This window comes from Perna viridis, chromosome 1 (assembly GCF_037379345.1).
Source record: "Perna viridis isolate PV_CMFRI_1.1 ecotype Kerala chromosome 1, ASM3737934v1, whole genome shotgun sequence".
NCBI lineage: Eukaryota > Metazoa > Mollusca > Bivalvia > Mytilida > Mytilidae > Perna > Perna viridis.
The window spans coordinates 24,599,039-24,627,001 of NC_142445.1; the positions used below are offsets into that span (position 1 = coordinate 24,599,039).

The following is a 27,963-nucleotide window of genomic DNA, read 5'->3' on the forward strand; positions in this document are numbered from 1 at the left end:
CTTCCATGAAATTTGAAAGAAAATTAGTTTGCATTAATTTTTTTTTTTTTTACTATATGGACCCCAAAAAATGATTTTACCTTGCTTTCCTAGATCTTTGATTCTCCTTTAATTTCACACCACCCCTTACCTGATAATCTGGATTCATCTCACATGCACTTGTTTCATATACATAAAAATTACCCCTAAAATTGTTCTTATGAAACAAGGGTGCATGTGATTCATCCCTGCCTAGACCATTGTAGTGAAAAATTTTGGGGAAGAAACGTTTATCAAAATACAATATTTTTTAAATCGCTGTTTAATCAGGAGTTGTTGTACATGTATTTGTTTACATGTTTCTGGTGTAACATTTTGCTCTATTTTTAAATTCACAAGGACTATAAACATCTTGGTGCATAATAACATGCATAAGGTCTTTGTCGTAACAATAAATTATTTCAGAATTTCAAAAAGTCGACTCTTTATTTAGTTATAAAGGGGCCAATTAAGAAGTCAGATTTTCTTTAAAATGCTATCCGGAATTTTTCTTGATCCCCTGTTCAGTTATATTATAAATATTTTAATGCGCAGGTGCGTTGGCAGACGATGCTAACATGGCGAAGAAGTTTTGAATCGGATCATTGTTCAAGTCCCTAAGTTAGCTGATACGATTATATGCAAGATGCCTGTACATTTTAAGGTACACTGAAGAATTGTTTGCAAATCCGAACAATTAATGCAGTGTTAATTAGTCACCATATCCCCATTATTAGCCATAAATTGGAAAACGTATGCCGATTGTCACGCAAAGTTGATTATTGATGTAAACAATGCATTTCCTATGACAAAACTGTTTAAAGATTGATGCTAATTAAATTTACATACAGTTTTATCATTTAAATCAATCATCTCACTAATTTGGCGAGGTTTAAATATACCTGGGTACACTTTACTGGCGACAAAGGTGGGGAATATGAAAATAAAAAACATGTTCAGACATATTCCTCTCTAGCGGTAACTCGACACATCTATACATCAATTATCTCAGTTTCAAACAAGATGCGAATGAAAAAGTTTGTAAGTATTGTTAAATTTTACAATGAGTTTACCATGACAGGAACTTAGATGTCTTTTTAAAATGTTTTGAGAGTTGAGCCCACTTGTGGTTTTTGTTGAACTGGTGCATGTGCATTTAAACAACCAAAGCCTAATATAATTTTGTCATTTATTGAAGTATTCATTTGAAATATGTATTAATGACTATTCAGTGATAAGTGGAGATGCAAGATATCGCCTGCCTTGAGTGACATTATACACATAGTTGATTGTTTCATACTCATACCAGAGCCAGAGGAAAACTGGACCAAAATAAATTGTAACATACAATGTTCTTGTAAACTGTACTTTTACTGACAAAGAGGTGTCAGCAAGCTCTGATTTGTTCATTAGACCAAAAGCAAATGAAACCCTGGTTCCCAGCTACATGTACCTCAAAGAAAAAAAAATTAGCACTTGTATGGCCAATTTTTTTTCCTTTATCTTTTCCTCATCTCAGCAGATATTATCTATTTAAGTTTAATCACATGAATTTTATGTTGGGTTAAGATCAACCTATATCTGATAATATTTCCATGTGATGCTTTTATTTTGGGTTTTTGAACAAAATTGTTTACTTAGCTAATGGAAATCTTAGGAACGGGATTTAAATTATGGAAGTTAGGATAGCAAGAAGCAAGCATACTTGGATATGTATTGTTTTCTTTGATGTCAGAAAACACATATATCTTGAAAATTTAGATTTGTAACTTTAAAGATTCAGTCTAGTACAGTAGTTCAGTATTCTTAATCAACTTTCCTATCACCAAAGCAAAAACTTAATGATAACATTTGCTTGGAGTTGGAAATCAAGAAGGTACATTTGTACATTCTGTAGTGGAAATAGCTGTTCTTAGACTGAATTCTACTTAATGTTTTCACAGTATGAAAAACTAAAAGAAAAATGGAAATCATTAATAGGATATTGGGGCTCATTTGTTACAGTACATATATCTATTGAATATAAGAAATTTGAATTTAAAAAAAAAATAGTGTTAATTGATATTAAAAGTGAAATTGGGCCTAATGAAACAACTGACTCTCAAAACCGAAGTAATGTATAATAAATTAACACAATCTGAGAAATATTGACCATGCTTGAAAAACCGTCAACTTGGGCACGTCTGAATACATGGTTTTAGAATATTCAATTTCAGGGAAAATCAGAGTATGACGCAGAATACAAATGGCTCAATTCCTTCAAAAGTAATCAATTTATTCCTTCACCTGAGCAAGCAGCACCAGTTGCAGGACTGTCGTCTGCAGAATTAGGAATTGAAAGTGTGTAAATGAAATATGTTTTTTTTTTACTTTTTAGATTTTATTGCATGCTCCTGATTAGTCAGTGTGTATCACATTTAAATGTGCATTGTTTTACTATACATCTTCTATATCAAGTATAAATGTGTGGCATTTAGAGCTGCTATCACATGGTTTGGTTTGACACTACCTGTGTGACATGTACTGTACATTTTTGTTTTTATCAGTTGATATGTAAAAAGCATACACAAATATGGTCATGTACATTGTATGATGTGCATGTCTCTTTTATTTTGCACAAAGGTGACATATATTTTATTTTCTTGAATGTGTCAAGTACATTGTGATTAAATAATTTAAGTAACAGTCTTTTTAAAAATCGGACAGGAGGTGATTCATGCAAGTCAAAAACCAACTGAATTCACTTATTTCTAATTCAGAAAGTTACTGACCTTAAAATCAGTCTTAGTTTGTTATTCAGTTGTTGCACTTTCGAGATTAAAATTATAAAAAATTGTGTATGAAATTGACATTTTGCAAGAATTATCGTTCTTGATTTGCTTTGATTTGGTTGATTTTTCTTTAGTGGGAGATGAATGCGATTGTTCAAGGTAAAATATACTATAGATGTATGTAGACCAAAAAAAAGGTATTGTTTGATTGGTGGGTTTTTCTACACAATGAATCACCTCTACCTTAGACATTGCCTGAATTTTATATGGACCAGTACTTAAAAATGTAATCACAAACAAACCATCACAGTTAAATGTGCATGAATTGTATACTACTGAGCATACAATTGTTTAGTACATATACAAATGTACATGTACACATATATGAGATTATACTCAAAGATGTAATTACATGTCATACAGAAAGCATTGTGCTAGATGGTACTTGTAATAACCATGATCCATTTGATCAAAATCGTTGCATGTGGTAATCATATACATATCACCTATACTTCATTACAGAAAGAAAGCGAATATCATGCATCATTTAAAGAACTACCTGCTCCAGCCCTAGAACCAAACTTTTCACCAGCTGGTCAGAAATCTACAAATCTAGGTATTTTCACACAGTCTAACTATATTTACCGTCATGGCTTTAATTTATGTTCACTGATCACAGTTACATGTACATGTATCAGACTTATTTTTCTATGTTCAATTTTTGCTGGATTTTTGTCTTGTTTTTGTATCTGAGAGAAATTAAGTGAAGTCTGTTTTAGTTTTTCTATAATTAAAGATACAATTTTTTTGTTGTTGGTATATCATGGTATATTATTCTGCGGTGTTGGTGCATGCCGCTTAATCATGCATGTCTTAAGGGATATTTACTAGCATGTCAATTTCTGTCAAATTGTGTAGACAGAAAATATTGGGTTTTTTTTATGTCCCTGCACGTGTCTTCGTGATTTAATATTGCCATGATTTTTTTCTCCATTTGTATTATATTTATGACAGTTGACACCTATGAGAAAATTCCTGACAGTTTTGAGTGGTAGTAAGCACATCTCTGGTCTAGGGACATTTTTTATAACGAATTATGTATTTTCTTTGCAATATCTTTTGTAAGAATTGGAACTAAATTTACTTTGTAAGTAGTTGTGAGAGAAAAAAAGTATGATTTGTAATGTTAATAAAATGCGTATAATGAAATTTGAATATAAGAGTAACAAAAATATGAGCAATGATATTGGACGACTTGTATAATTTTATTTAAAATTTTTATGTTGATTTAGCAATGAAGAAATTGAGTATAGGTAAAATAAAAGATTTTATTTAAGCTTATAAATATCTTAAAGCATGTTTCTTAATATAGAATTTAGATTCAGACAGGATGTACATGTAGATTTCATTCTTACCTCAAATTATTGAAAAGTTATATTATTGTTTTCATTTCTACTTCTTGTATTCAGGTATTCAACTTACTCTGAAAAGTGTTAAAATATAAATGAAGCATATTTACTTTTAGTTTTGTGGAATAGGATTATTTAATACAGTAGCTGAACTAAAATGCATGTTTAATTTAGTATTATAAATGTTTTGTTTAAAAGAATTGCTGTTGAACAGCTAGACTTAAAGTGACCCAACTTTATAAAGTGCAGATGCAATTTTGTTATACATGTTTAAACCAGTTAATTCTGGCATTTATTTCAACATTTCTGATTATCAATGATATGTAATGCAGATAAATGTTCATGTCAGTTTTTCCATTATATAAAAAAATAGTTTAAAGATTGACTGACTTTTTCATACCTCTGCTCTGGTTACCACAAATGTATTACTGATCAAAAACTTTATTACTCTCCATTCTCAACCAATTAAATTTCACTTTTAACTTTGTGAAGATTATTCCAAGTCTTGAGTAACTGATAAAGTTTTGTGGAGCCCTTTAAAGATATTTAAAGTTAATTATTTTTTAATTGTATTGATAAATGAAATGAAAATTAATTGCAAGATAAACATATTTTTATTGGTGAAATCAAACATAAACACCAGTTGATGTATTGTAGGTGTTCCTTTTGAGCCACCTTTGCAGAGAAAGAAAAGAACCCATGGACCACATACCTCTCTTAGTACACAATTTTATGAAAGTCCACCAAAGTTTAGTGATGACTATCAACTGTTAGGGGCGAATGATAAGTTTTCACAGAATGTCAGATACAGGAGCAAAAGTCAAGGAAGAGCACCGTCACCTCCTAAACAACAAAAACTTAGCAAAACGGTTAGTTTAAAACAGTGTACATAACACATACATAGGAGATGAGAAAATGTTGGACTGTCCTGACATTTATAAGATTATTAAGTGATACATGTGTTATGCTCAATACAAATATTTTAAGGTACTGTGTATTTGATAACATTGTATGAAACAATGATAAAATATCTATGAATACAGACCTTATTCTAACTTTTTAGGCATAATCACAAGGTTTTCTTCAATAAGTAATCTGGTGAATACAGTTTCATAAAGTGTGTTCCTATATAAATGTAATGAAAATCTATGCAGCCATTACTAAAATTACATTTTGTTGAAAGTGAAGATTTCATTTAAAGATTTTTGATGTACTGAAGTGGTGTTTCATGCATCTTAGAAAAGCTTGTCTGCATATCTGCATATACATGTATTTAAGGATTTGAAATTAGCAGGTGCCCACTCACCTTAGAATTTTGTGTAGGCAAATAAAATTTCTATTGTGATTGTAAAGAACAATACATTTTGGCTACCAAAATTTTAGGTTAAAACCCTGTATTTTTTAAATTTATTTTTGTCAATAGAGAGAAGAAAACAAAGAGAATCTGAAAAAAGATGTTGATAATCTCAGGAAAACAGCCCCAGCCCCTTATGTTAACACTGACAAGTACAGGGAACCACCAAATGCTCCGAGGCAAGAGAAACCAGTTCTAAAGTTATCTAAGACCTACCAGGTACCAGAAAGGGAACCAAGTGAACTGTCTACACCTCAGACTCCTAGGAAACCAAGGGATTACCATGGTATCATGAAGGAGGATCTCAGATCTAAGACTGTGGATGTTAATAGGGAAGTTGCCGTTTCTAAAAAACTGAAAGATAAGAATATCAATAACATGAATGAGTTTGCTCAGACAGATATGCAGAAAGGAATAATGGATTCAGCCCCAGAGGCTCCTGTAAGTTATTGAAAAATGGTTTATTTTTGTATGTATCTGTTTGTCTTAGTTAAGATTATTGTATTACATGTTAAAGTACTGTTATTTCTTTTACTTTGCTACGTGCTATAGTAGAAAACTTATAACAGAAGGTTTTTGAAAACTACTCTAATTTTTCACAACTTACAAATACTTGTAGTTCCATAAGTTATTTTTTATCATTAAAAATACAGTTATGTATTAATAATATATAAGTCGTTTGTTTAAAAATAAAAGAAATTGATCGTGGTATTATTAGACTGTCCTTTATGAAACCCCAGCAAACAAATTCTTTAAAAAAAACTTAAAGGATTTACATGTTAAATGCTCGTATGTGCAACTCTTCTGAAACCTCTCAAGGGATTCTGATGAAATTTTATGGGAAAATTGCACATCATATGTACATTTGTTGTAGATGACTTGTGTGTGAAGAAATTAGTTACTGTAGGAGGTCTAGAAAGGGAGATAATTGAACTTACAGTTAATTAAAACATTTTAAACATTTTACTCCATTTGAAGCAAGGGCATTCTCTTCATGAACTTGCTCACATTGTTTCTAGTTGCTTTTAGGTGAAACATTGTACTCATACTAATGTATATGTATAAAAAAATGTATGATAATAGCCTGTTCTTGCATGCATTTGACATTTTATTTTGTTCTTTCATATTTCAGGCTGAATATTCCTTGAAATACAAAGCAGGTGTTGCTCCATACAGACCAAAGAAGAAGACATCAGAATATCAAAAAGCTTTTGATTGGAAGGAAAGAATACCATCATCTCCCATGTTAGATGCTGAACAGGTAATTTTTATATTTTTCTATTTATAGATAATGAATTGATGACTTAAAAGATCTCATTACAAGCAATATATTCTTCTTGTAATCATGCACAATTAGTCCTCAGAATACTGTAGAATTGTAAACACAATATTCAAGAATATTCAAGCAAAATGCTGACTGATTCAAATGCTTATACTCTTTCTTATGTAGTTGGATCTATTGAAATGAGTACACATTTGTCCCTCTCACAAATACAAATTTCACTCTGTGAGGTTTCTTAAGATTATGTTCTTTCTAATACATGTGTTAAACACTATAAAAATATTTATTAGAGGACCCCAATAGTCATTCAATTAAATATGATTATGAAATTAGCATATGTAAGAGAACGGACAAAGTCTGTTGTTCTTGATTTTGCAATGTACCTCAATATAATTGAATTACATGTACACATATTTTCATAGCCACAAATAAATGTTTTATTAGGCAAGATGTAAGGTGAACAACAGGAATGGATCAGTAAGTTTGGGGAGAGATCTGTAGTTTTATATTTAGTCTTTCAGCATGCTGAATTATTATTGTAGAATTTTAAATATATTTTTCAATTAAATGGGGACAAGAAATATTTAGGAGTCATATTTAAAATCTGAAAAGTTGAGCAATAATTTGATTTCACTATTTTGATTTTTTGTTGTTGTTGGAGAAAGCAGTGGATAATATTGAAATTTTATGCCATAAATATTCTTCATCTTGTCTCTTTTACAGTACATTATTGCATTTTTATGTGGATTAATTTTTAGGAGATACATGTAACTGCTGGAAATATTTCTTGTCCCCTGTCTCTTAGAATTTTATTCCCATGATATTTGTTTTGGTATCCTATACAAAGAGTTGGAGAAAACAAACAGATGGAAGCTCTCATGCTATGTTATCTTATATACACCCTTGTTGGTGTGTGACCTAACGATTTGTCTATCAGAGAAAAATAATATCACTATAGGGCTTGTCCCCAGGTAATATATTTTTCCAGGGAAGAAGAATTGGATAACACTTTTGACAAAGGCACTATTTGATATTATCACATGATATGGGGTTCATGAAAAAAATTCTCTGCAAGTTTTAGACCTTACAATGGGGTATCATGATGAGTGGGTTTCCCAGTATATGGGGAAACATTCTACATAGATCAAAGATGTTCATTAACGTTTTATGATACATGTAGTTTAAAAAATCATGGAAACTCAAAATTAAAAGTTCAAGGTTCACATCTGTTGTTTTCTGATTTGTTTAGAACAACTTGATAGTGTAAAATCTTTTAATTTTCTACAAATATACTCAACACTGTTTATATCAAACTACATTTGTAATAACAATTGTACATACAGTATTTTCTCTAATACAGTGAAATAAGCTTGTGCCTTTCAAATAAAATGCATACATGTTTCAAGTAAATAAGTTCCTTGTTATGCTGTTTTATTTAACTCTTTCTATTTACTGACAGATTGCCTTCTTGAAGATACATACTAATTTTGCATAAAATTCCCAAACTAGTGTTCCTGCTGATATTGAACATTTAGTCTGAAAATCCACTTGTAATTTGATTCACAGCCTAAACATTCATATGATGCTTTAAACTACAAATACTCATCAACACTGCAATATAATCATATTTTAATCTGCATGAGATTTACCCACTTTAGACTGAAACTGCATGTGTGCGGTATGCCTGTTTTTATGATATAAAAAAAGATTATTCTGAAATTCCACCAATGACAATGCTGTGTAGTCTTAGGCTCACATTAATATTTTATCTCTATTTTTTAGGTTATATACAACAGTAATCCAGCCATGTCTCCATCCAAGAAAGATGTAGTCGCCAAGACATCAGAATATAATGCCCAATACAAAGGTTGGCAGGCTGGTCCCTCTTACAGAGAACTACAGAAGGAAGAGCTAAGGGAAGCAGAGACCAACCAAAGACAGGGCAGAAGTAAGAGGAAACCAAAACAGAGGGTGAGATAAACATAGTGTTCATAGACAGTGTTGAGTGGTTTCTGGAAAGAAATGAAATTAACTTCACTTACGTATGTTTTTAAAATAATTTTCTGTTTCTATGGTTTCTTTAATATTGAAGAATAAAATATATATATAAAATTAAATGGTACTATTACAGCTCAAATAAATTCATTGGCTAGATTAGTCCAAGCAACTCAAAAATACTACCAGTATGTTATAAATGAGAGTAGTCAGATATTATTGTAGAACCTCAGATTTTTAATTATTTCCATTTTTCATTTTTCAGATTCCTAGGAGTAAAAGTGCATGTGAGTTTTGTATTCTAGTTGGTTGTAATTATAGGAGATTGCAGATTATAGAGGAAGAAGTCTTCTTAATGATAATGAAATTGAGTTTAAAATATAACACAAGAAACACTGAGAGTTAGATTTCAGTCTGGTGGGAATTTATGTCCAGTAAAACTTTTTAGGATTTATGGATTAAGTGCAGGTAAAATAAGCAATTATTTATGAATTAAAAAAAACCAAACTGATTGTAGAGTAAGCTAGTAAGCTAGCATAACTGAACATATGTTACAACTAGGCCCATAAACATCATCATGTCTACTAAAACTTTTGTTGTCATTGATAAGGCTACTTGAGCTTAAAACTTCATCCTCTTATAGGTTAAACCTGACTCATACTGTCTTAAGTATTCTTGACAATGAATGCTGCAGTTTAAATTTTTCATTCCTTTGCTAATTAGGGATTATTTTTTCTGCTTTTTAGCACAATTCCGCTATTTCAAATCCAGATTTTTCTGTAATGATTTTTTATTTATGTTTGTTTACTTCCTATTTTGCCAATTTCTGCTTTGTTTGTTGACATTATAAATCATTCCTGGCTAATATGCTTGAAAAGGAGTAAAGTTCTGCTATTGTTTATTGCTCTTTCCATCATTAAGAGCACTCCAGAATCAAAGTCATTCAGTGGATTTTAACCAGACTTGGTGCAATCATGCTGAACTTTCAGTTGTTGTAGTATTCTAGTGTTGTTCCATATTCTGTAGATTTAAAAATTTTAACTCCTAAGCTAGAACTTTTCTATGAGTCGGAACCCTTGCCAGCAGTTAAAAATAAAGTCCTAAAAATCTGACGTACAGGAAAGTTTATGTGGTAATGATTTTGTAATATTATTATTATAAGTACCGTACTTATACAATATGATTTATGTTTTCACTTGATCGTTCCTTCAAATTATTAGCAATGAGTCCAGACAGACTACCACCAGCAGGGTCAGAGAAAATAGTATCTAGTGATGATAAGAGACAGTTAAGAGAATCTGCCAATTTACAGGAAGAAATACCTAAAGTGCCAAAAGGACCAGTCAGGTATAGAAACAAATCCTTCAAGCTCATTTGGACTTTTAATCATTACTCAATGATCTTATGTTAACAATTCCTGATACCTGCTGTCTGTTCTTTCGTTAGCTTTTTTTCTATTACAATAACTCAAGAAACCTGTATTGGTACTTGCAGTTACTTTTTGACAATTGATTAATGAACTCAAAAAGTTGCTTTAGAGTTATTGAACTTTGACAAGTATATGGTGCTTGATATTGAATTTTTCTAGCTGGATGACATCCTGTACCAATACAGAAATGCTTACATGGAAGTCAATGAAAATCAGATCATTCAGGTATGAGTTACATGTGTTGCACATTAAGATAAGATTTTTCATATATTTGCAGGAAAAATCGTAGTGAATATTCATCAAACTATAAATCTCCAAAGAAATTCAAGGTAGTAGGGGGTGCATGGAAAGGAGCTGATCCCCCTCAGCTTCAGCCTCAGGTAAAATTGTTATATTATTTAAGATATCTATAAAAGCCTATGTATCTTAATGCTAATTTCACATCTTTCAATGGAGTTAAGCTATAATGTTTTACACCTTTCAGTGCATCATACTTTTCTTTATGACCTTGTATCATAGCCAAAATTCATCTTTGGTATTGAGTATTGAATAAAGGAAATAAGGCTCCTTGCTCCCTGATATCCAGCCTAGTAAAGTTCTTACCATTATTATTTCTAATGGAGGAGGGATACGCCTTCCTTAAAAACAGCATACATTTATTTATTATATAGTGATATACCAAATTTTCTCTGTGTAAATATTTTCAACATATATGTATTGAAATAAATTGGGAAGTTTCACTCTCAGACTTTCTCCCACCAAAATGTCACAACACGACTGTCAATCTGCTGTACACAAAATTTTAAATGAATATTGATAATAGCAATGAATAATGGAAGAAATCTATATAATAGATAGGGTAATCAATTGGTTATTGTGAATAACCAAAATATGATCACTCGTGCCAAGAAAGTGTTAAGATTTTAACTTGGAGTAAAAAGTTTTGCCCACTCATTAAATCTAGATATTCTTTGGTACTTGTGAACATAGATTGATTATTCACTCTTTCAATAAATTATCCTAATATTATCTGTTCGGATTGAGAAAAAAATTGTTTAGTTTTTATGTAAAAAATACTTCAGCAATCATATTTGAATTCACGCCCAGTGGTTGGATTAATAGGTAGTGTGACATATAATCAAAAAATATTTTGTAGAACAAAATTTCTATTTAGAAGTATTTACAACAAACATTGAAGAGTTTTCCGTAGAAATTCGTAATATTGTAAAAAAAAAAAAATCTAAATTTTTAAAATTTTACATTCAATTACTGCTAGTGTAAACTTTATCCTTTTTTTCATGGTATTGTAGTTATTTTAAGTAAGAGCATTGAAATTTGATACATATACTGACTAGTTCTTATGTTGACTGATAATTTCAGAATGGACCTGATGATGGTACACCTGTCTTGTCAAACTGGTTTGCTGAAGTGGTAGAACTAAGGAAAAAAGCTCAGGAGTATAAGAAGAGAGCAGAGGGAACACATTTCTCACGAGAACACCTGGTACAGATCATGGCTAAACAGGCAGACATGTGGGACCTTGAGACTGAGAGATCTACTACTCTGTCAGCATTATCTCTAGAAACTGGTAGTGCCAGAGAACAGAGAAGAATCAACAAGTAAGTATAATTTGTACACAGGAAAAATTGCAATGTATATTTCTGCATGTCTTAAAACCTATGGAAACATATGTTAGGACAGATATGGAGGTATGTCTTATTTACATATAAAAAAAAACAAAATTTTACAAAATTTCTCTTTTAATTTTTGAAGTCCTATGGAAAAACATGGATTTCCCATTTATATTTTCTACACTAGTTTTTCATGAATTATTTCTTTAGTCCTAAACATGATTTTTCATGTGGGTCCTAAGCATGTGAAAAATTTAATACTTACCTGGATTTGGGAACAGCTGAAAACATCTGTTTTTCCTATGATATATAGTATTGCATCGATTTCTGTTGTCTTATACATGTACCTAGAATGAGGTTATGGTTAAAAAGCATGGATAGATATTTCATAGATGATTTAAGTTCCTAAATGAAAGAACTATGAAATATTGCAGTAGCTGTATAAATATATTTTGCACATTTTGTTTGTTTTGACTCTTCAACAATACTTTAAATGATCTCTCATTATCACTATATTGAATTTAACTTTTAGAATATCTCCATTTTATATGCAGCCTTTCATAAATAAAAAAATAATAAGCTGAAGGAATCTGTCTTCAAAATATTTTTTCTAATTTGATATCTGATTGATAATACCAGAAAATTGACTGATACTTTTGACTTTACAACATATAAAAATTCAGTGTGATTGTTGTGTGGGATAAGCTGCACAGACATTAATTCAGATATCGTAGTTCACGATGAATGGAACCATGAATGGATGATTAGTTACATGTCACAACGATGCACAGGTGTGTTTCCACTGAGTAATTTGATTGATATAGTACATCCCTAACATACTGTTTGGTTCTTTGGTTGTTCTTTGTTGTGCCCTGTTGTGACTTATATTTAATCATCTTCCATTCTTCGTGAAGTATGATGTCAGATTCTGCATCTGTGCAGCTCACTTACGCAATAATGCAACAGTCACTTTGGAATTTTACAGGTTGTAGAAATGTGCTAGCTACCAATGATTTTATTGTATGTATAAACCTATTCCAGCATATAAGTACAATCAGTTCATTTAAATTATGGTAGAATTGCCTTCTACTCAGGAGACAGTTTTCTACATTTTCACATGGCTTAGATGTAGACATTTTCTTGATTTTACTTTCTCAAATTCCATTTGTTTTGTCCAGTGGGAGTATAGCATCATCAAGGTCATCGTAAGTAATATAATGATTTGATATCCTGACCCGTAACACCCTTGCATGCCTTGTCTAATAGGTGAAACTGGTTCAACTGCTAGTGAATAATCGCTAAGCTAAAATTTTGCACTATAACTTTCCATTAATATCATAAAATAGGTCTGTTTTCTTTCATCTTGAGACCTAGATTCACAGTGCATGTGTTAAAACGTTTTTAACAAGTAGAGTTATTTCCCTTAGCACATTTACTCGTTATAAAATTAAATTAAAAAATTTCTTCATTTTTTTCTTAAGTACAATTGCCATTAATAGTGATTATAGTGTGTTGTGTTATTTTGTTGTAAACATTTTTGCTGTGAGTGTGATATGGGCATAAAACTAGGTTTCAAATAGTGGGTTTTTTTTCTCAAAAATTCAGATTTTAGCATTTTAACAAAGATTAAGTCCAAAATAAAATAGAGCTTAGGTTATGCACTGAACTTACTTATGTTATTTTTATTTCTGGGTACATAGACATTCCTTTTAATGGAATTTTAATTTCTGGAGGATTTCCCACATATCAAGTTCTTGCTTTTAATTGCTAAGTACTTTTTTTTGAGTTTTTTTTGTGTTAATTCTCAGCTCATAAGGTAAAGATATATTAAGCTATTTTTCTTAAATTTCGAGAATTAATTTCTATGCATTTGCATTTCAGAAAAGTTGTTAAGTGGTATTTTAGTGCACTTAATTATGTAGATTCTTTTACCAAAACTAGATAAAAATTAGCTGGTAGGTTAAAACAAGCCTTTATCAAACAGTAACTATTTGAACTTTTGTTTACTCTTCATATACAGTAAAGTATTAAGATAAACATTAAGGTGACATTTCGACTTTTTTCTCATCATTATGAAAATCCATTCTTGTCATGTATGGAATGTAAGTGATGAACTAAATTGACCTAGTGTTAATCTGGTTAATAAGGTTAAACATTGTAGGTCAAATTTAAAAATGGGGAGGGGGGAGGCGGGTGGTTATGTTGGTTTTTAACAGTTGAAAATTCCCATCATGCACATTCATGGTATTGTGAGATAATCTTGTGGTCTGTTTCATAAAAAGTCATTAGTTAATATTAATGTTTGTAAGTTATGACATTATTATGCTGTTCTCTATTATAATACCATTACTTACAAGTTAAGTTTATTTCCATTCTGTAAATTTATAATGTATGTGGATACAATCACATTTTTTAAACCCACACTTCGAAGAAGAAGGAGGTATATTGTTTGAGTTTTGTCCGTTATTTCGTCGGTAACCAGAACTTTCATAAATTTTTCTCCAGAACTTCTGATCATAGCTTCTTGATATTTGGTATTCAGCCTCAGCTAGTGGTCATATACAGTACATACAGATTTTGGCCCTGTTAGGCAACTATTTCCTGTTTACCGACTTGGGGAGAATACATTTTGGGTAGAAAGCGGGGGTTTTACTAAGTGAGTAATAGCTCACAGATTCCTTGTTTTTTTTTTGTGATATGGTTTAGGCCACAACTCCAATATCGAACTAACATTACATGGATAGTTTATACATTATATTGAAATCTGGTTTGTTTTTTTTTTTGTTGCCCTTGGTAGTTAAATATGTTTTTGTAGTTTCTCCATCCATTCAAGTCAGGTTTTTGAGTCTACCTTCACTCACTCAAGGAGGATGTAGTTTCCCATGCTTTTGAAATAAGTTTAAGGTATAAAACTTTTATGCATACTACTTAGGGATGAAATAAAATATTACAAAGTGACACTGACCTATATCATGTGAAGTATATCCTGAAAGATTTTCTTTGAAGTTTTTACTACTTAAGATTGAAATTACATAACTTTAAGAAGGATTAAGAACAAATGGCACATTTCAATTGACACAATGTCTTGTCTCTTTCAAACTTAAAAAAAAAGTGTGAATAAAGTTTTGCATTTTAAACTGCATTTCCATACATGGAGTTGTGGGAAAACTGTGTTTAACTAGTATATGTAATGATTCCAAGAGAACTTTGACATAAATTCAACATTTGACTTCTAATTGAATTAGACAAAATGGGAAAAATTAGAAACATGCTTGTCAAAAATCCACTGATCTGACAATCTAATTTCACTCAAGAATGCTTAAAAATACCATTTTTTGATCACTGCTTCACTGGATTTGCTCAGAATTTTTTTTAATAGAATGTTAGAAAAGTTAGGTTTTGACTGAGTTATCTGCCCTTGAAATGCACATTTTCAGTGCATTTTAATGAAATTATAAATCAATTTATCAAAATGATATGGAAAATCATCTCTTTTTGCCTTGATTCTGATGTTGCAAATAGTCAAATTAAACTTTCAAAGTGGTGTTTATTTTTTATGCACCCACTGGCTGACTCTTACAGACTTGCACTTAATCTCTTTGCAATGTGAAAAAGTTGCTAAATTGCTTCTGTACCAGATCAGATTTTGCAACATTGATTTCGATCTAACAGACCTTGAGAATCACTCAAACAACTGATTGTTACATGTTTTACCTCTAACTACTAAATTATGAAAACATTTGTTTTATTTATTATCATTAGAATCTAAATCTGTCTTTACATGCCCATTACAATGTAAATGATTTTTTGCCCAAGGAATTATTTTAATAGTTTTGTCATGGTTATCAATACACACTAGATTACCATTTAGATTCATGGCAATCCCTTGAAGCTCTGTAACATGACTTATATCTAAAGTAACATCACTAAATTCTCTGTCTTCATTTGAATTGTCTTCTATAACTTTAAGACATGTATTGTTTGAATCTACTTGAATAACATTCTTGTCCAAATCTAATGCTAAACAGCCTGTAGTTTGTGATTTGGCCATATTCGTGCCAAGAGTAATGGTTCTTGAATTCCCACCTTTTTTATCAAGTATTTTTAAAGAAACAGAATCCTTCTCTATGTCATTGATTACAATTTCCCCACTTTGTTTGATCACAATATATTGAGGGCTTGTTAAACTAAATCCATTTGATGCTAGTCCTCCAAATGATTTGATTAGTTTTCCATCTACGCTATAACAGAGTACTCTCCCCTTTTCTCTATCAGTTATATATATTTGGTCCATCTGATCCACACAAACACCAAAAGGTTGATACAGTGGTTTTCCTTCAATACATGTAGTCACTTGCCCTTTCCAATTTGCTATGGTCACTTTGCTTCCCCAAGGTTGGGTATAGACAATTTTCTTTGATGAAAGCCATGCAACATCCTGAGGTTTGTGTTTATCAATACTGAGAAGGAAGTAGAACGAAGACTTAGGAATGGTACTAAAATGACTGAGGTAATCTCCGCAGCTATTGTATATCACAATGAAACAACTGTCACTGTCTGTCACGACATACTCTCCTGTTGCTGAGACTGATACACATGTAGGAGCAATAAGCTTCTCTCCAACTGGTCCTAAGAGTTCAAACTGAAAACTGTCTGTAGAGTTAGTATTTTCATCAACTTCAGAAACTTTTAATGCCATATTTATCAGTTATTTTTTTTACTTACTCATTAATAGTTCCTTTAAAATTTCTACCTAAGTACAGATGAACTCCTCTGTTTATCGATGTGTCTTTTGCAACAGTTGATTACTTGATCCTGTAATGGAATCGTCCCCATTGAATTTCTGTTTCCAGAAGTTTACAAACTGTTCACAGTGAGAGTTTTTACTGTGTAAATACATTTTCCTTGTATGGATTATATTCATATCCTTACATTCACAGGACACAAAGCCTTCAATTTATTCTAATCTACAAAAAAAAGAATTATTGTTATTGCATTTTGATATATATTTAACTAGCAATTTATGGACCATATGTATGTGTTTAAGTTGCTTAAAGAACAACATTTTGCATCACCAAATACATGTATTATGTAACAAGATTGATTACATGTATAAAAAGAATTTACAAAATTGATACTTAACCAATGAGATCTACTATACTTGTGTAAAAGTTACCTTGATTTCTCTTCTGTACTCTGACAAAAAGCATATTTATTGAGAACTTATTCAAAAAATATATCATATTTGTCACATATTGAGAAATATATAGTTTAGGTGGGTTGCTGAGTTGTTAATCTCACTATAACATAAATTATTGATGTGGTTATTACCATGTAACTTCAAAGGATTCCAATAATAGAGATAAATGATTAAGGTTGTTTTATTCATGGATGTACATTTTCTTGGTTCAATGAGGTATTATGGATTTATAGAATTTTAAGTTCATTGATTCAAAATATTAAGCATTTTATTTATCAGTGGGAAGTGAAAAAAAATGTGAACTGTCAGTACCAACTTTCGTTGTTACAAAATGTAGTTCATTCTTCTAGTCTTCGGAAATAAAAGAAGAGAGCGAGAATAAAGCAGACCATAGGCAGATCCAAGGCCTTTGAACCCCCTTCCCTTATTATGCAAAAAATTTGGTTTACAAATCATTTGAGCAGATCCATCTTATACCATTCAGTGCCCCCCTCCCCCACCACACTTTCTAGAACCACTATTGTTTTTAAATAGCACTCCTCCCACATTGTGTTATGCAGAGGAGCTTTGAAGAACGAAACAAATGAAATTAGTAAATTTTCAAAATTCATAAAAAAATGCATACATTCCATATCTGTTGCATAGAAAATCTTTTTGTATTGTAAGCAGACTTACCTATACATCAGAGGAAGGTTTAACATCCTTTTAAAATTTGTATGTACACAGGCAAACGACTAGTTGATCAATGTAAAACATGTATTTGTACCTCCAGAAATTTGTAATCATAATATTTCTCAAGCCCTGCCCACCTTTATGATTCACAGTCTTTTAATTGACCCTAGCTTGGGTTATCAACAAAAAACTTTTTATATCAAGTGAAATAATGTGTCCTTGTTATATATTGTGTTATAGGGCTGCAAAAATAGAAAAGAAATGACCACCTTTTGACATTTTGATGTGACATTTACAGTTAATCTTCTAATAAACTGTGATTTAAGTAATTTTCTTTTGAGTTATGAGTCTGTTTAAGTAATTGATCAATTTATGTGATAATAACTAACAATTTGTTGGATATTCTTGATTTAATAAATAATTAAGAGCATATAGCATCGTGCAATATTTGCTCAATTTTATTTTCACTCTCTTCACTAGCTAAGGCCATAATGATCTAGCCTTTATATAATGACTAGCAAAGACTAGGGAAGATGAATACATTGAATGTTTCTAGCCAAGTGTATCTCATCTTGATTTTTTTTTATATCAGACCATACACTTGCAAAGATAAGTAATTGAAAGTGTAGCAAGACAATAAATCAAGAATACTTGGCTTAATAAAATAATGCCAAACAATTAAGGTTGTATCTAACAATACAGAGATCAAGCTAGCTGTGACAAATAAATACAAATTTCTTGCACAGCAACTAAATTCTCTCTCATATTAAGCTTGATATGACATCATCTTTTATAAATTTAATATCCACGTCACATCATACACCTGTAGTACATACATGTAGTAAAACATCACCTGCATTCAAAATCTCCCTCATTTAGTTCAATTCTAACTAGTCACATGCAGTGATGAGTACCTCAAGTCAAAACAGGGCAAAGAAACATGCAGAACTTACTTTTAGTCATATTATCCCTATGCTATGATATCCCCATCAATTGTAAACAATATTTATAACCCATATAGCAGTATAGTACAGCTACTTTTCCATTACTTGTCTAAATTCAAATTACATGTTTAAACCATCCAAGTGATTTAAAATTCTACTGTAGTAATCATGTTATATCAGTTATCATGCTGATATTTTCCATTAGATTTTCTGGATGAAAGAATTTCTATTTGTTTTGAGGGCCCCTTTATTGTAAGGACTATGATAAGATTTTAAGATTATTTGTATTATCTAGATTATAGGTACTTGCAGGTTATAGCTGATTTAGTGTTGTCAAATTGACATTTTGGGGTGTGTGTATTGCATACAGTCATTCAACCGATCCATGCAACGGTTTGATGGATCGGTGACCGTTGACTGATTGATCGCTGACTGATCGATGACCGATGACCGATCTGATCACAGGTTTGTTATGTAAAATGAAGAATAATTTGTTAAAAATAAAACAAATGTAAAAAAGTATAAATTGATGTTCAAATTTATTTAATTATGTAAATATGTGTAAAATCTACAAAGAAAACACCAGAAACCGTAAAATATATTGACCGCTCTGTGGTCACATGATGCGATTACCGATTTGATAGATCGGTTTGACGGATCGATGAATGATCTGAAACTGATCGGTGATCGATAACTGATCATAATTTTTGTCGCACGGATCAGTTCAGGTATTTTAATTTATAGGAATTTTGTTGTTGATGCTTGACAAATGTTTTGATATCCAATATTGCTTTGTAAGCAGTTGCTTTCTTTAGCTTATTTATTTGCCTACAGAATTTTATCAATTACCATATTGTTAAAACTATTTGCAACAGAGTGAAATATGAAAAACCTTTGTGAAATATATATCAAAAGTGAAACATACATCATGGGGTCTTTTTAAACCACATGGGTTAATCTATGATGTAGCAATTCTTTTCAGGACAATTAACCTTTACTTCAGGAAATAAACTTATGTACATGTATATGTAACTTACTTTACAAGGAAGGATGTCTGACAAATCCCACCATAAAAAAAAACATGAAACAAAGCCTAGTCATCATAACATGATATGTAATGTATGTTTCACTACCAGATGACATGGATGATGGAAATCTACACTGTCAGTACCTAGGTGTAAATTTCACCCTTTACTCTTTGTTGGTATCTGTTTAATTAGAAACAGAAATCAATTTGTAAGCATCTTCTGTTGCCATGGTTAGGAATTCTATTGATCACATTTTTACCTGTATTTCTCACCTGTATTTTACATGAATCATTTATCAGAAGACTTTCAATTTCAGATTGTTACATGCTTTATTGGAAACTAAATTAATATTATCAAATTAAATATGAATCATTCCTTGATGTTTGATAAGTCAGCGTTTCATAAGGAAATTGATATCCATTTGTGTTATTTTGGAAAGATAACATGGAATAAAATCAATTAAAGATTACCAAGTACTATGGGGAAAGTTTTTGTATTATGGTTGATTTCCTTTACCACTTTTAATCTTTGGCAAACTTGTGATCTTAATGTAAATATTTAAAGGAAAATGACATTGAAATATTGCATAAGTGTTTACTCTGATTATTGATATTTTTTGTAAACCCCTCTTCCTTTTGAATGAGAATCTGGGGTTTGTAGTGATCATCATGTCTTTTTTGTCTGTCTGTCTGTCTGTCAGACACAATTTTTGTTTCCAAATGATGTTTACAAAACTGACCAACTTAACATTTTTTACACTGTGACACAGTGTTGTGGCCAAGGTCCATTATGTAGAATATAGTTTAAGAAGTTATGGCCCTTTTTACACTGAAAATTTAGAATGCCTTGGTAAATCTTAGTCCTTTAGTTATGGTGTAACCCACACACATAATACATTATCATTTATCTCTGCTAATTCTTTTTGTTAATGCAATTGACATCATCAGTTAACATATCGGTATTGATGACTGAGCTCCAGAGTTATTTACATTGTTTACAATTCCATCTTTAAAGATAATATGATTAAAACTCAGGAAACTGCTTAGACAGGCTGTGTTAACTGGTTGTAATATTCTATGTATAAAAGAAAAAACAAATAATAAAAAAATGCTTATAATGTGCATGTTATTTCAAATCATTTGCTTTTTTTTCAGGAAAAGAGCTACAGAATCTAGAGTGATGAATACAAATATGTCAGCTGCTGCCACCATTGCTTCTGAGGATGAAGATTACAAGCACATGGAGGATGTAGAGGAAGAGGAACCAGAGAGAGTGAGGAGGTATTATACAGAGAAACAGAGGAGAAGCTCAGCTGAGAAACCAAAGTATAGGAAGTCTGCTTGGAATGACCGAAGAGCTGAGGAGAAATTGAGGTCAGTGGATTTTGGTTAAAATATGATATTCTAATAATATGGTAGCATTATAAAAAAATAAAATCTGTCATAAATTTATTATATTTTGTACCAGTAATAGTGATTTGTAATTTTTAACAATTCATACGTACACATGTAGTTCTGTTATGTTACTGTGTTGATATTTTATTTGTTGTTCCCTACTTTTTGAAAGTTCAATTTCATTGAAGAGAAATAAAGTGTTTCTTTTAAACTGTTCATAAATAAAATTTTGTTCAACCTACCTATCTATGTTCTGGGGCTGGTTTCATAAATCCCAATTGGAGATTTTCCTCAAATCTTTCCTCTGACAGGACTAATTTCAACAAATCATATCACCTGAAATTGAAGATTTGAATAAAATTATTGATTTGATTAAAATTTCAATTTCATATTTTTTACAAAACCCAGGCCTGAACATCAAACAAACATATTGATATACATGTATTTGGCCTTGATGATTATATTCCTTGATATGTTCTGACATGAGTGAAGATTAAAGATTGGGTTATATTTCATAAGTTTGAGAAAGTCTTTTTCATGAGTGCAGTGCAGTGGAATGAGTGAAAAGACCAAGAATTCTCTAACAGTGAAAGATAAACTTTTGAGTATGTCTATGATGCTGCCACTTTTAAGACATTTCATGGGCTAAGATAACAAGTTAAGATGAGTGCCAGTGATCTCGTCTTACATGGGTCTTCTTAACACACAAAGGGTCATTTATTGAAGAATAACATTTCTTCCTTCAATATTTCAGTGAAGGAAGTAGAACAACAAGAAGCACTGCGACTTTAGATGCTGGTGATGACGATGGTAGAATTCCTACCCCTGTGTTAGCTGCTAAAAAATCAAAACCAAAAAGGCATCATTTAGATCTGACCACACCTGCTGTGGGTGGAGCACTGCTAACTTCACCACCAGAAGTCCCTCAGGCTTTGAGAAAATCCCGCCCACAAACTGCTCCTGTCAGGAAATCTTGGGCTGGCCCACTAAGAGGTAAGTTTTTGCTGTAATATATTAAAAGATGAGATTTTTTTTAGTTCCTCAATAAATAAAACCAAAAAAACCATGAAATTTGGTTTCAAAGAAAAGGGTAATATTTCTTCCTTCCCCCCCTTCTTTCCCCACCAAAAAAAATAATTAAAGGCGTACACAATCACACAGAGGATTTATTTCAGATTATACATATAAAACAAAATATAAATACATCAGTTGTTTCCCTTTTCTCCTATCAATGCCTATTGATGAGCATTTGTTGCTCTATCTATCTAACCAATTTAAATGTATATTCACAATCAGTCAAGTGATATTGCAAAGATGATGAAAGAAAGTGCTTGAATTATAGCTGTTACAGAATTGGAAAATCTCTTGCTTCCTGAGGAAGAGTTCAAATTAGAGTTATTTCCCTTCGAGTAATAATGTTTTGTGTTTTTTTTTGCAGGAGTTGATGAAGACTATGACAGCGATGATACACTGACAGAGGAACCAGTCAGGAAACCTACAGCAAATAAAAAACTTTTTAAGGTACAGGATGTTTTCATATTAGGGTACCAAATGTTTCGATAATAGAACAGTTTATTGTTACAAAAATTACTTTGATATTCTTAGCCAAAAAAATTGACTGCTTTGCCAATGTTTATGATGTAAAGATGAATATAGTATGATGTGAATTAGAAATAATTAATGAGTATTAATTCTAAACTTCAGATTGAGTTTTTAGTACAGGGGTAAAAGTTCTATTTTGAAAGTTTATTATATTGGATTTTTGCACAATTCTTCACTTTTGCAATATGATTTAATTGTTACGGTGAAGAAAATGTGTAGTGAGAGCCCAAAAATATGACATGATCTTTGCTCTATTCAATATATATTTTTAATAAATATATCTATTTATAGAAAATGTTTTTAGTTACTATTTCTCTCCATTTTTGATACAGACTTATGATGTAGTAAATAAATCTCAGCTTGTCTGTAACCCAACATTTGGTAAACCATCACCTGACAGTCTTCCGCTGAGAGATGATGAAGCCTCCACAGACAGACCTTTGATGACAACATTTGTGGACAGTCCTGTTAAAGGCCTGCAGTCCAGTGATGAAGGGGAAGTCAAAGGGCAGATAACTGGGGAAGGTAAGATATTTTGTGAAATTTTGTTTTTGTCCTACTTTGATAATTTCTTAATTGTCTAATATGAAACTTTTACAATAAATTGCATGTGAAAAAGTACAACTTCAAACAGCATTTTACTTTCATGATTCTTTTCAGTCTGAAATATCATCAATATTCGTTACAAGCAAGGGATGTTGTTATGAAAAGAATAACATTGGGGACTTGATTGATATAGGTCTTACAACATTCTGTCAAGTTTATGCTGTATGGCAGGTTATTTTTGGGAGTGCAAATTTTGGCATATTGTAGTGGTCTGGCTAAAAGTGCTAAAATATATTTTGTTAAATATTTACTCATGGCTTAAAAACTAAGTGCACCAATAAGCATCTGCCAAAATTAGGAAACACCAAAAAATTTTATTTACCTTTTTGCCATAAACTCAGCTAATTTTACACCCGCAAAAGGGGAAATTTGTTTACATGTGTCATGTATTGTTTTATTTGCACATGTATGAGTTCAATATGATAGATTTTGGCAAAAAATGTATAAATATGTGCATTGATTTTAAACATACAAATTTAACATTACAGTAACAGTAAAGAGACCTGTAAGGAGATCTAAGATGGAGGGGATACCACCAACAATAAAGGAAGGATTTGGTTATACATACAGTAAGGATCCTCAAAGTAAACTGGCATGGACCATTGATGGAGGTAACATTATAACATAAATAACAGTTAAGAATGTGTCCATGAAGGCACATGACAAATTTTGTTTTCAAAAATTTTTCTCATCCACTTCATATTGCAATTGCATCCTTTCTCAAATTTGAATTGGTTTTTGATTAACTGCAATGGTTAAAGAGATATAAATTACATAATATTATATCATAAGCATTGAAAAAGGGAGATAACTCTTTTATTTTGTGCGAAATTTGGTTGCTTTCTTAGGGAACTTTAGAATCATTTTCTGAGCCATTCATTGTTGGTTTAAACCAATCTTTATAAAAGTTGACATACATACAATACAAACATTACATTGGAACAAAAATTTCAGCATGTTAAAATTTTTCATGTGCCACCTATATCATAGGAACTTCTTGGTTTCTACATGGGCAGTCTCTTAAAATGTATTTGAATTGGTGCTGTTAGTCAAACCTAAAGCACCCACTAACAGGGGATAGTATTATCTGAATGAATCTATGTTCATATTTGGTGTGTAACCTTTGAAATTACTAGTGACGAGTTGTTTTTTTCTTTTCTCAGTTCTGCCATTTCCTTACTTTCTATTTTCCTGCTTGATGGGATATTCAACTAGTTATAATTCCATGTTTAATTTAGAAAGTATGGATGCATTCTTCTTGGTTCCTGGTATGCAGATTGGTTTTTCATAGTGTGTAGGTTCTAGAATTTTTGTTACAATATTGTGTATTTGTTCAATTCAGTCCTTTGTTTTCTTTTTCTCTCTAATATTAATGACAAATACTGTTATCCATGAATAATGTATAGTACATATTCTGATTAGTAACATTTTTTGTTGTAGGTGTACCAATACCTCGTAAAGACCCAGATGATGATGTTTTATCAATGTCTGCAAGATCTGTAGCCTCTAGCTGTTCTCTAGCTTCAGACACCCTAGAGAGGGCAAAAAGGAGGACTGAGGAATTCTGGGGAAAGAGTGGAATAGCCTCACGCTAGCATCTACTATCCACTATTTAGAAATTAGACTGAGAAATATAGCGTAAGAAATGGAAGTGTCCTTGTGACAATGGTTTGATCATTGTAGATCTATTTATTTTTGTTACTATTAGAGATTTGTTATGTAGTGCATGTTATTAGGAAAAAAGTGTAACCTCATATTTTAGAGATTCTTTGTATGTTTTGACGAGGTACACATTTGTGCAGAGTTTGGATGGGAACATTTCTTTTGGGATGGAGTACTGAATTGTCTTAATTAGAGATGTGTAGCTTTCAACTTGATGGTGCATAAATATTAAAATGCAACATGAAAAATTATAATTATTGTGTATCATTGTTTTCTAGCATGTTGTATAAATGCACCATTTGCCTTTATCAACTTCCTAAATGCTTGAGACTAGCCAAAATTGAATTGATATGGTGAAAATTTGTTTCTTTGATAAAAAGAAATGTTGAAATGGGTAGTTTTGTTAAAGTTTAGATAAACTTTTGCACTTACTGTATATGTGATTAAATTCATGAACCATTGATAGACAAAAACAAATTATTGTTCATCAAAGGCTTTCGTTCACATTCACATCTTATTTTCTTCTTTTGTTTTGTTGGCCTGGTAAGATCAATTCTGTGCATTATTAAGTCTTTTAAAGATATAATTCCCATCAAAGTTCTGGCAGCATCGTTGCTCAAAGATGTAATTTTCATGACAGAAAAAAATTATGGTATGTTTGATTTTATGTATGGTTTGTAAGAACTAACACAATAGGCAGCATAATATAGTTTTTAAGGAGTTAAGTTAAATTTAATAAATGTAAAGAAACAAAATATTTAGGTAACAAAGTTGATCTGAGCTTTTCAAAATGTAATGGTGTTTTTTTGTTTGTTTTTTTTTTCAAATCAGTCCCAATGATATATGCAAGAAAATCATGATTTTTTTCAGCAATTTTTTTTTTTTTTTTCATAACTTTTTTTTTACAATTTTTGTTTTATTTTTTCATTCCATCACAAGTTGAAAATGAACATTACCATTTATACTGGAGTTGTTTTTATTTTGCTAGAGTTGAATAAAGTTCATACCAGTAGCTGTCAATGTTTGAAAGCATTTCTGTGATAAAGAAATAGGTATTAAAATATGTTTGTATGTTTTCTTTTATGTATGATTATAGACATTTTTTTACCGTGATATTGTGGTATTGTTATTTTTTTTTATACTTTCTTTATTATCTTCGAGTCTTGTCTGACAAGATTTTTATGCAACATTCAGCTTTTTTTAACGTGTTTGTTTTCCATTTACTGTTTTAACAATACAACTTAGGATATTGTACTTGGTTTCATTTCTTCAGCATTTGAAATTCTTTTTTTTTTAAGATGGCTGAAATGTCACATTATATTCAATAAATGTATTTATTTGTAAAAGTTGATTTTTTTGTTTTTGTTTTTTTAATGATGTTATGTATATGCATTTTACACTGTGCACACATTTTTTGCAGCATACAAATTATCATAAGAAAGCAATACTATTGTCAATGTTGTCTTTGGCAATGAAGACTAGTGTTGTTTTTATATGCCCGTCTGAGATGGGACGTATTATGGTATAATGTTGTCTGTCTGTTTTCCACACTTCGGGCAATAACTCAAAAACACTTTCACCAACTTTAATGAAACTTTGGTGAATTGTTCATATCTATTGAACTAAGCTCCCTTTTAATATTCATAAATTTCAGATTTTTCGTTCCCATGTTGTGAATTTTTTTTACTTAAAAAAGGGGGATTTTCAAGTTTTCGGACAATAACTCAAAAACGCTTTCACCTACTTTTATGAAACTTTAGTGAATTGTCTATATCTATTGACATAAGCTCCCTTTTCAATTTTTATAAATTTCAGATTTATCGTTTCCATGTAATCAATTTTAATACTTAAACAAGAGACTCTCAGGAGCCTGAATCGCTCATCTGGTTAAAGTGTCTTTCAGGGGCAATAAATTTAACAAGGCGTTGTCCAACAATTTTGATTTAAGAAGACTTTGGTAGGACTATCATAGGGATCATTTCAGTGATAGAAAGTTTCTTTCTTTAAGTTTCAAAGATATTGGCAGAAAACTGTAAAAAAAAAACCAAAAAAAAAACCGTTATTTTTCAAGGGCAAGAACTCTTACAGGAGTCACCTGACAACTTTGATCCTTGACCACTTTTGAAGACCTTATAATAAGGGTCATTTCAGCTATAGAAATAATTTTGCTAAACCTAATAGATTTGGAAATAATTGAGAAAAACTATTGTCTGACCCCTTTGTTCTATTTTTAGTAACAGCAGCCATTTTTTTGACGGATCAAAAATCCCCATAACAGTTCTATGCACGATACCCCAAGGAACATTCATACCAAGTTTGGTTCCAATTGGTCTGGTGGTGTCTGAGGAGAGGATTTTTGAAAAAAAGTAATATTCAAAATAGTAAAAAAAAAGGGCAATAACTCCAGCATGGCTTAACATATTAAAATGAAAATTTGACCAGAGATAGATCATAAAAGACTATAAAACTTTAGTGCATTGTTCACATCTATTGACGTAAGCTCCCTTTCGATTTTTATAGATTTAAGATTTTTCGTTTCCGTGTTATGAATTTTTTTACTTAAAAAAGGGGGGATTTTCAAGTTTTCGCACAATAACTCAAAGAGTAATCAAGGGAACCAAGGTTATAGCAGTAATCAAAAGAATGTAATCCAGGGACAAAGACCAGACATGGAAAACAGACATACACAACAAAGAACATAAAGTAACTAAAATTATACGTACAAAGTAACAAAAGTAAATGAGCAACTCGGACTCCACGAAAAACTGGGAGCATGGACCAGGTGCACCGATAGGGTAAGTGTCCTCTTCTTTTCTAGAGACACCTGCCGAGTTACTCATAAAAAGTCAAGTCGGGGGTAGACAAATGAGGAAAGGAAAAACACTTTCACCAACTTTTATGAAACTTTGTTGAGTTGTTCATATCTATTGATGCAAGTTCCCTTTAGATTTTTATAATTTTCAGAT

At 31.2% G+C, this 27,963-nt stretch overlaps 2 protein-coding genes across 13 annotated transcripts; one reads left to right on the plus strand and one right to left on the minus strand.

The window, feature by feature from the left end:
* The first annotated feature begins 550 nt into the window (after positions 1-550).
* On the plus strand, positions 551-26,343 carry LOC148627905 (stabilizer of axonemal microtubules 6-like). 8 transcript variants are annotated; one of them, XM_088581482.1, is made up of 18 exons: positions 551-682; positions 2,235-2,358; positions 4,856-5,067; positions 5,622-5,993; positions 6,685-6,813; positions 7,279-7,311; positions 8,617-8,805; positions 9,095-9,116; positions 10,050-10,176; positions 10,536-10,638; positions 11,639-11,877; positions 13,068-13,094; positions 20,888-21,106; positions 21,882-22,120; positions 22,566-22,648; positions 23,062-23,254; positions 23,824-23,946; positions 24,776-26,343. In XM_088581482.1, the coding sequence occupies exons 1-18, from the start codon at positions 665-667 to the stop codon at positions 24,928-24,930; spliced, it is 2,607 nt and encodes an 868-aa protein (XP_088437608.1). In that variant the 5' UTR covers positions 551-664; the 3' UTR covers positions 24,931-26,343. The 8 variants fall into 8 exon arrangements, with proteins under 8 accessions (XP_088437608.1, XP_088437656.1, XP_088437627.1 ...); XM_088581512.1 differs by lacking the exon at positions 2,235-2,358 and adding an exon at positions 3,312-3,405 and having other exon boundaries at positions 560-682; XM_088581520.1 differs by lacking the exons at positions 551-682; positions 2,235-2,358 and adding exons at positions 914-1,059; positions 3,312-3,405.
* On the minus strand, positions 15,618-19,888 carry LOC148627906 (uncharacterized). Of its 5 annotated transcripts, none has more exons than XM_088581595.1 (3): positions 19,743-19,858; positions 17,066-17,085; positions 15,618-16,856 (listed from the first exon to the last, which is right to left on the minus strand). In XM_088581595.1, exon 3 carries the CDS (start codon positions 16,586-16,588, stop codon positions 15,635-15,637), a length of 954 nt encoding a protein of 317 aa, XP_088437721.1. In that variant the 5' UTR covers positions 16,589-16,856; positions 17,066-17,085; positions 19,743-19,858; the 3' UTR covers positions 15,618-15,634. The 5 variants fall into 5 exon arrangements, with proteins under 5 accessions (XP_088437721.1, XP_088437714.1, XP_088437707.1 ...); XM_088581588.1 differs by lacking the exon at positions 19,743-19,858 and adding an exon at positions 17,765-18,022; XM_088581581.1 differs by lacking the exon at positions 17,066-17,085 and having other exon boundaries at positions 19,743-19,888.
* Positions 26,344-27,963: the final 1,620 nt, after the last annotated feature.

What these genes read in the sequence shown, in the direction of transcription:
- LOC148627905 (XM_088581482.1), top strand. An exon ending in TGAACAACAGGAATGGATCA is followed by an intron (nt 7,312 to 8,616) that starts GTAAGTTTGGGG and finishes TCTATTTTTTAG; the next exon opens with GTTATATACAACAGTAATCC. An exon ending in AGAGGAAACCAAAACAGAGG is followed by an intron (nt 8,806 to 9,094) that starts GTGAGATAAACA and finishes TTCATTTTTCAG; the next exon opens with ATTCCTAGGAGTAAAAGTGC.
- LOC148627906 (XM_088581581.1), bottom strand. Translation starts at nt 16,588, where the DNA reads ATGGCATTAAAAGTTTCTGAAGTTGATGAAAATACTAACTCTACAGAC.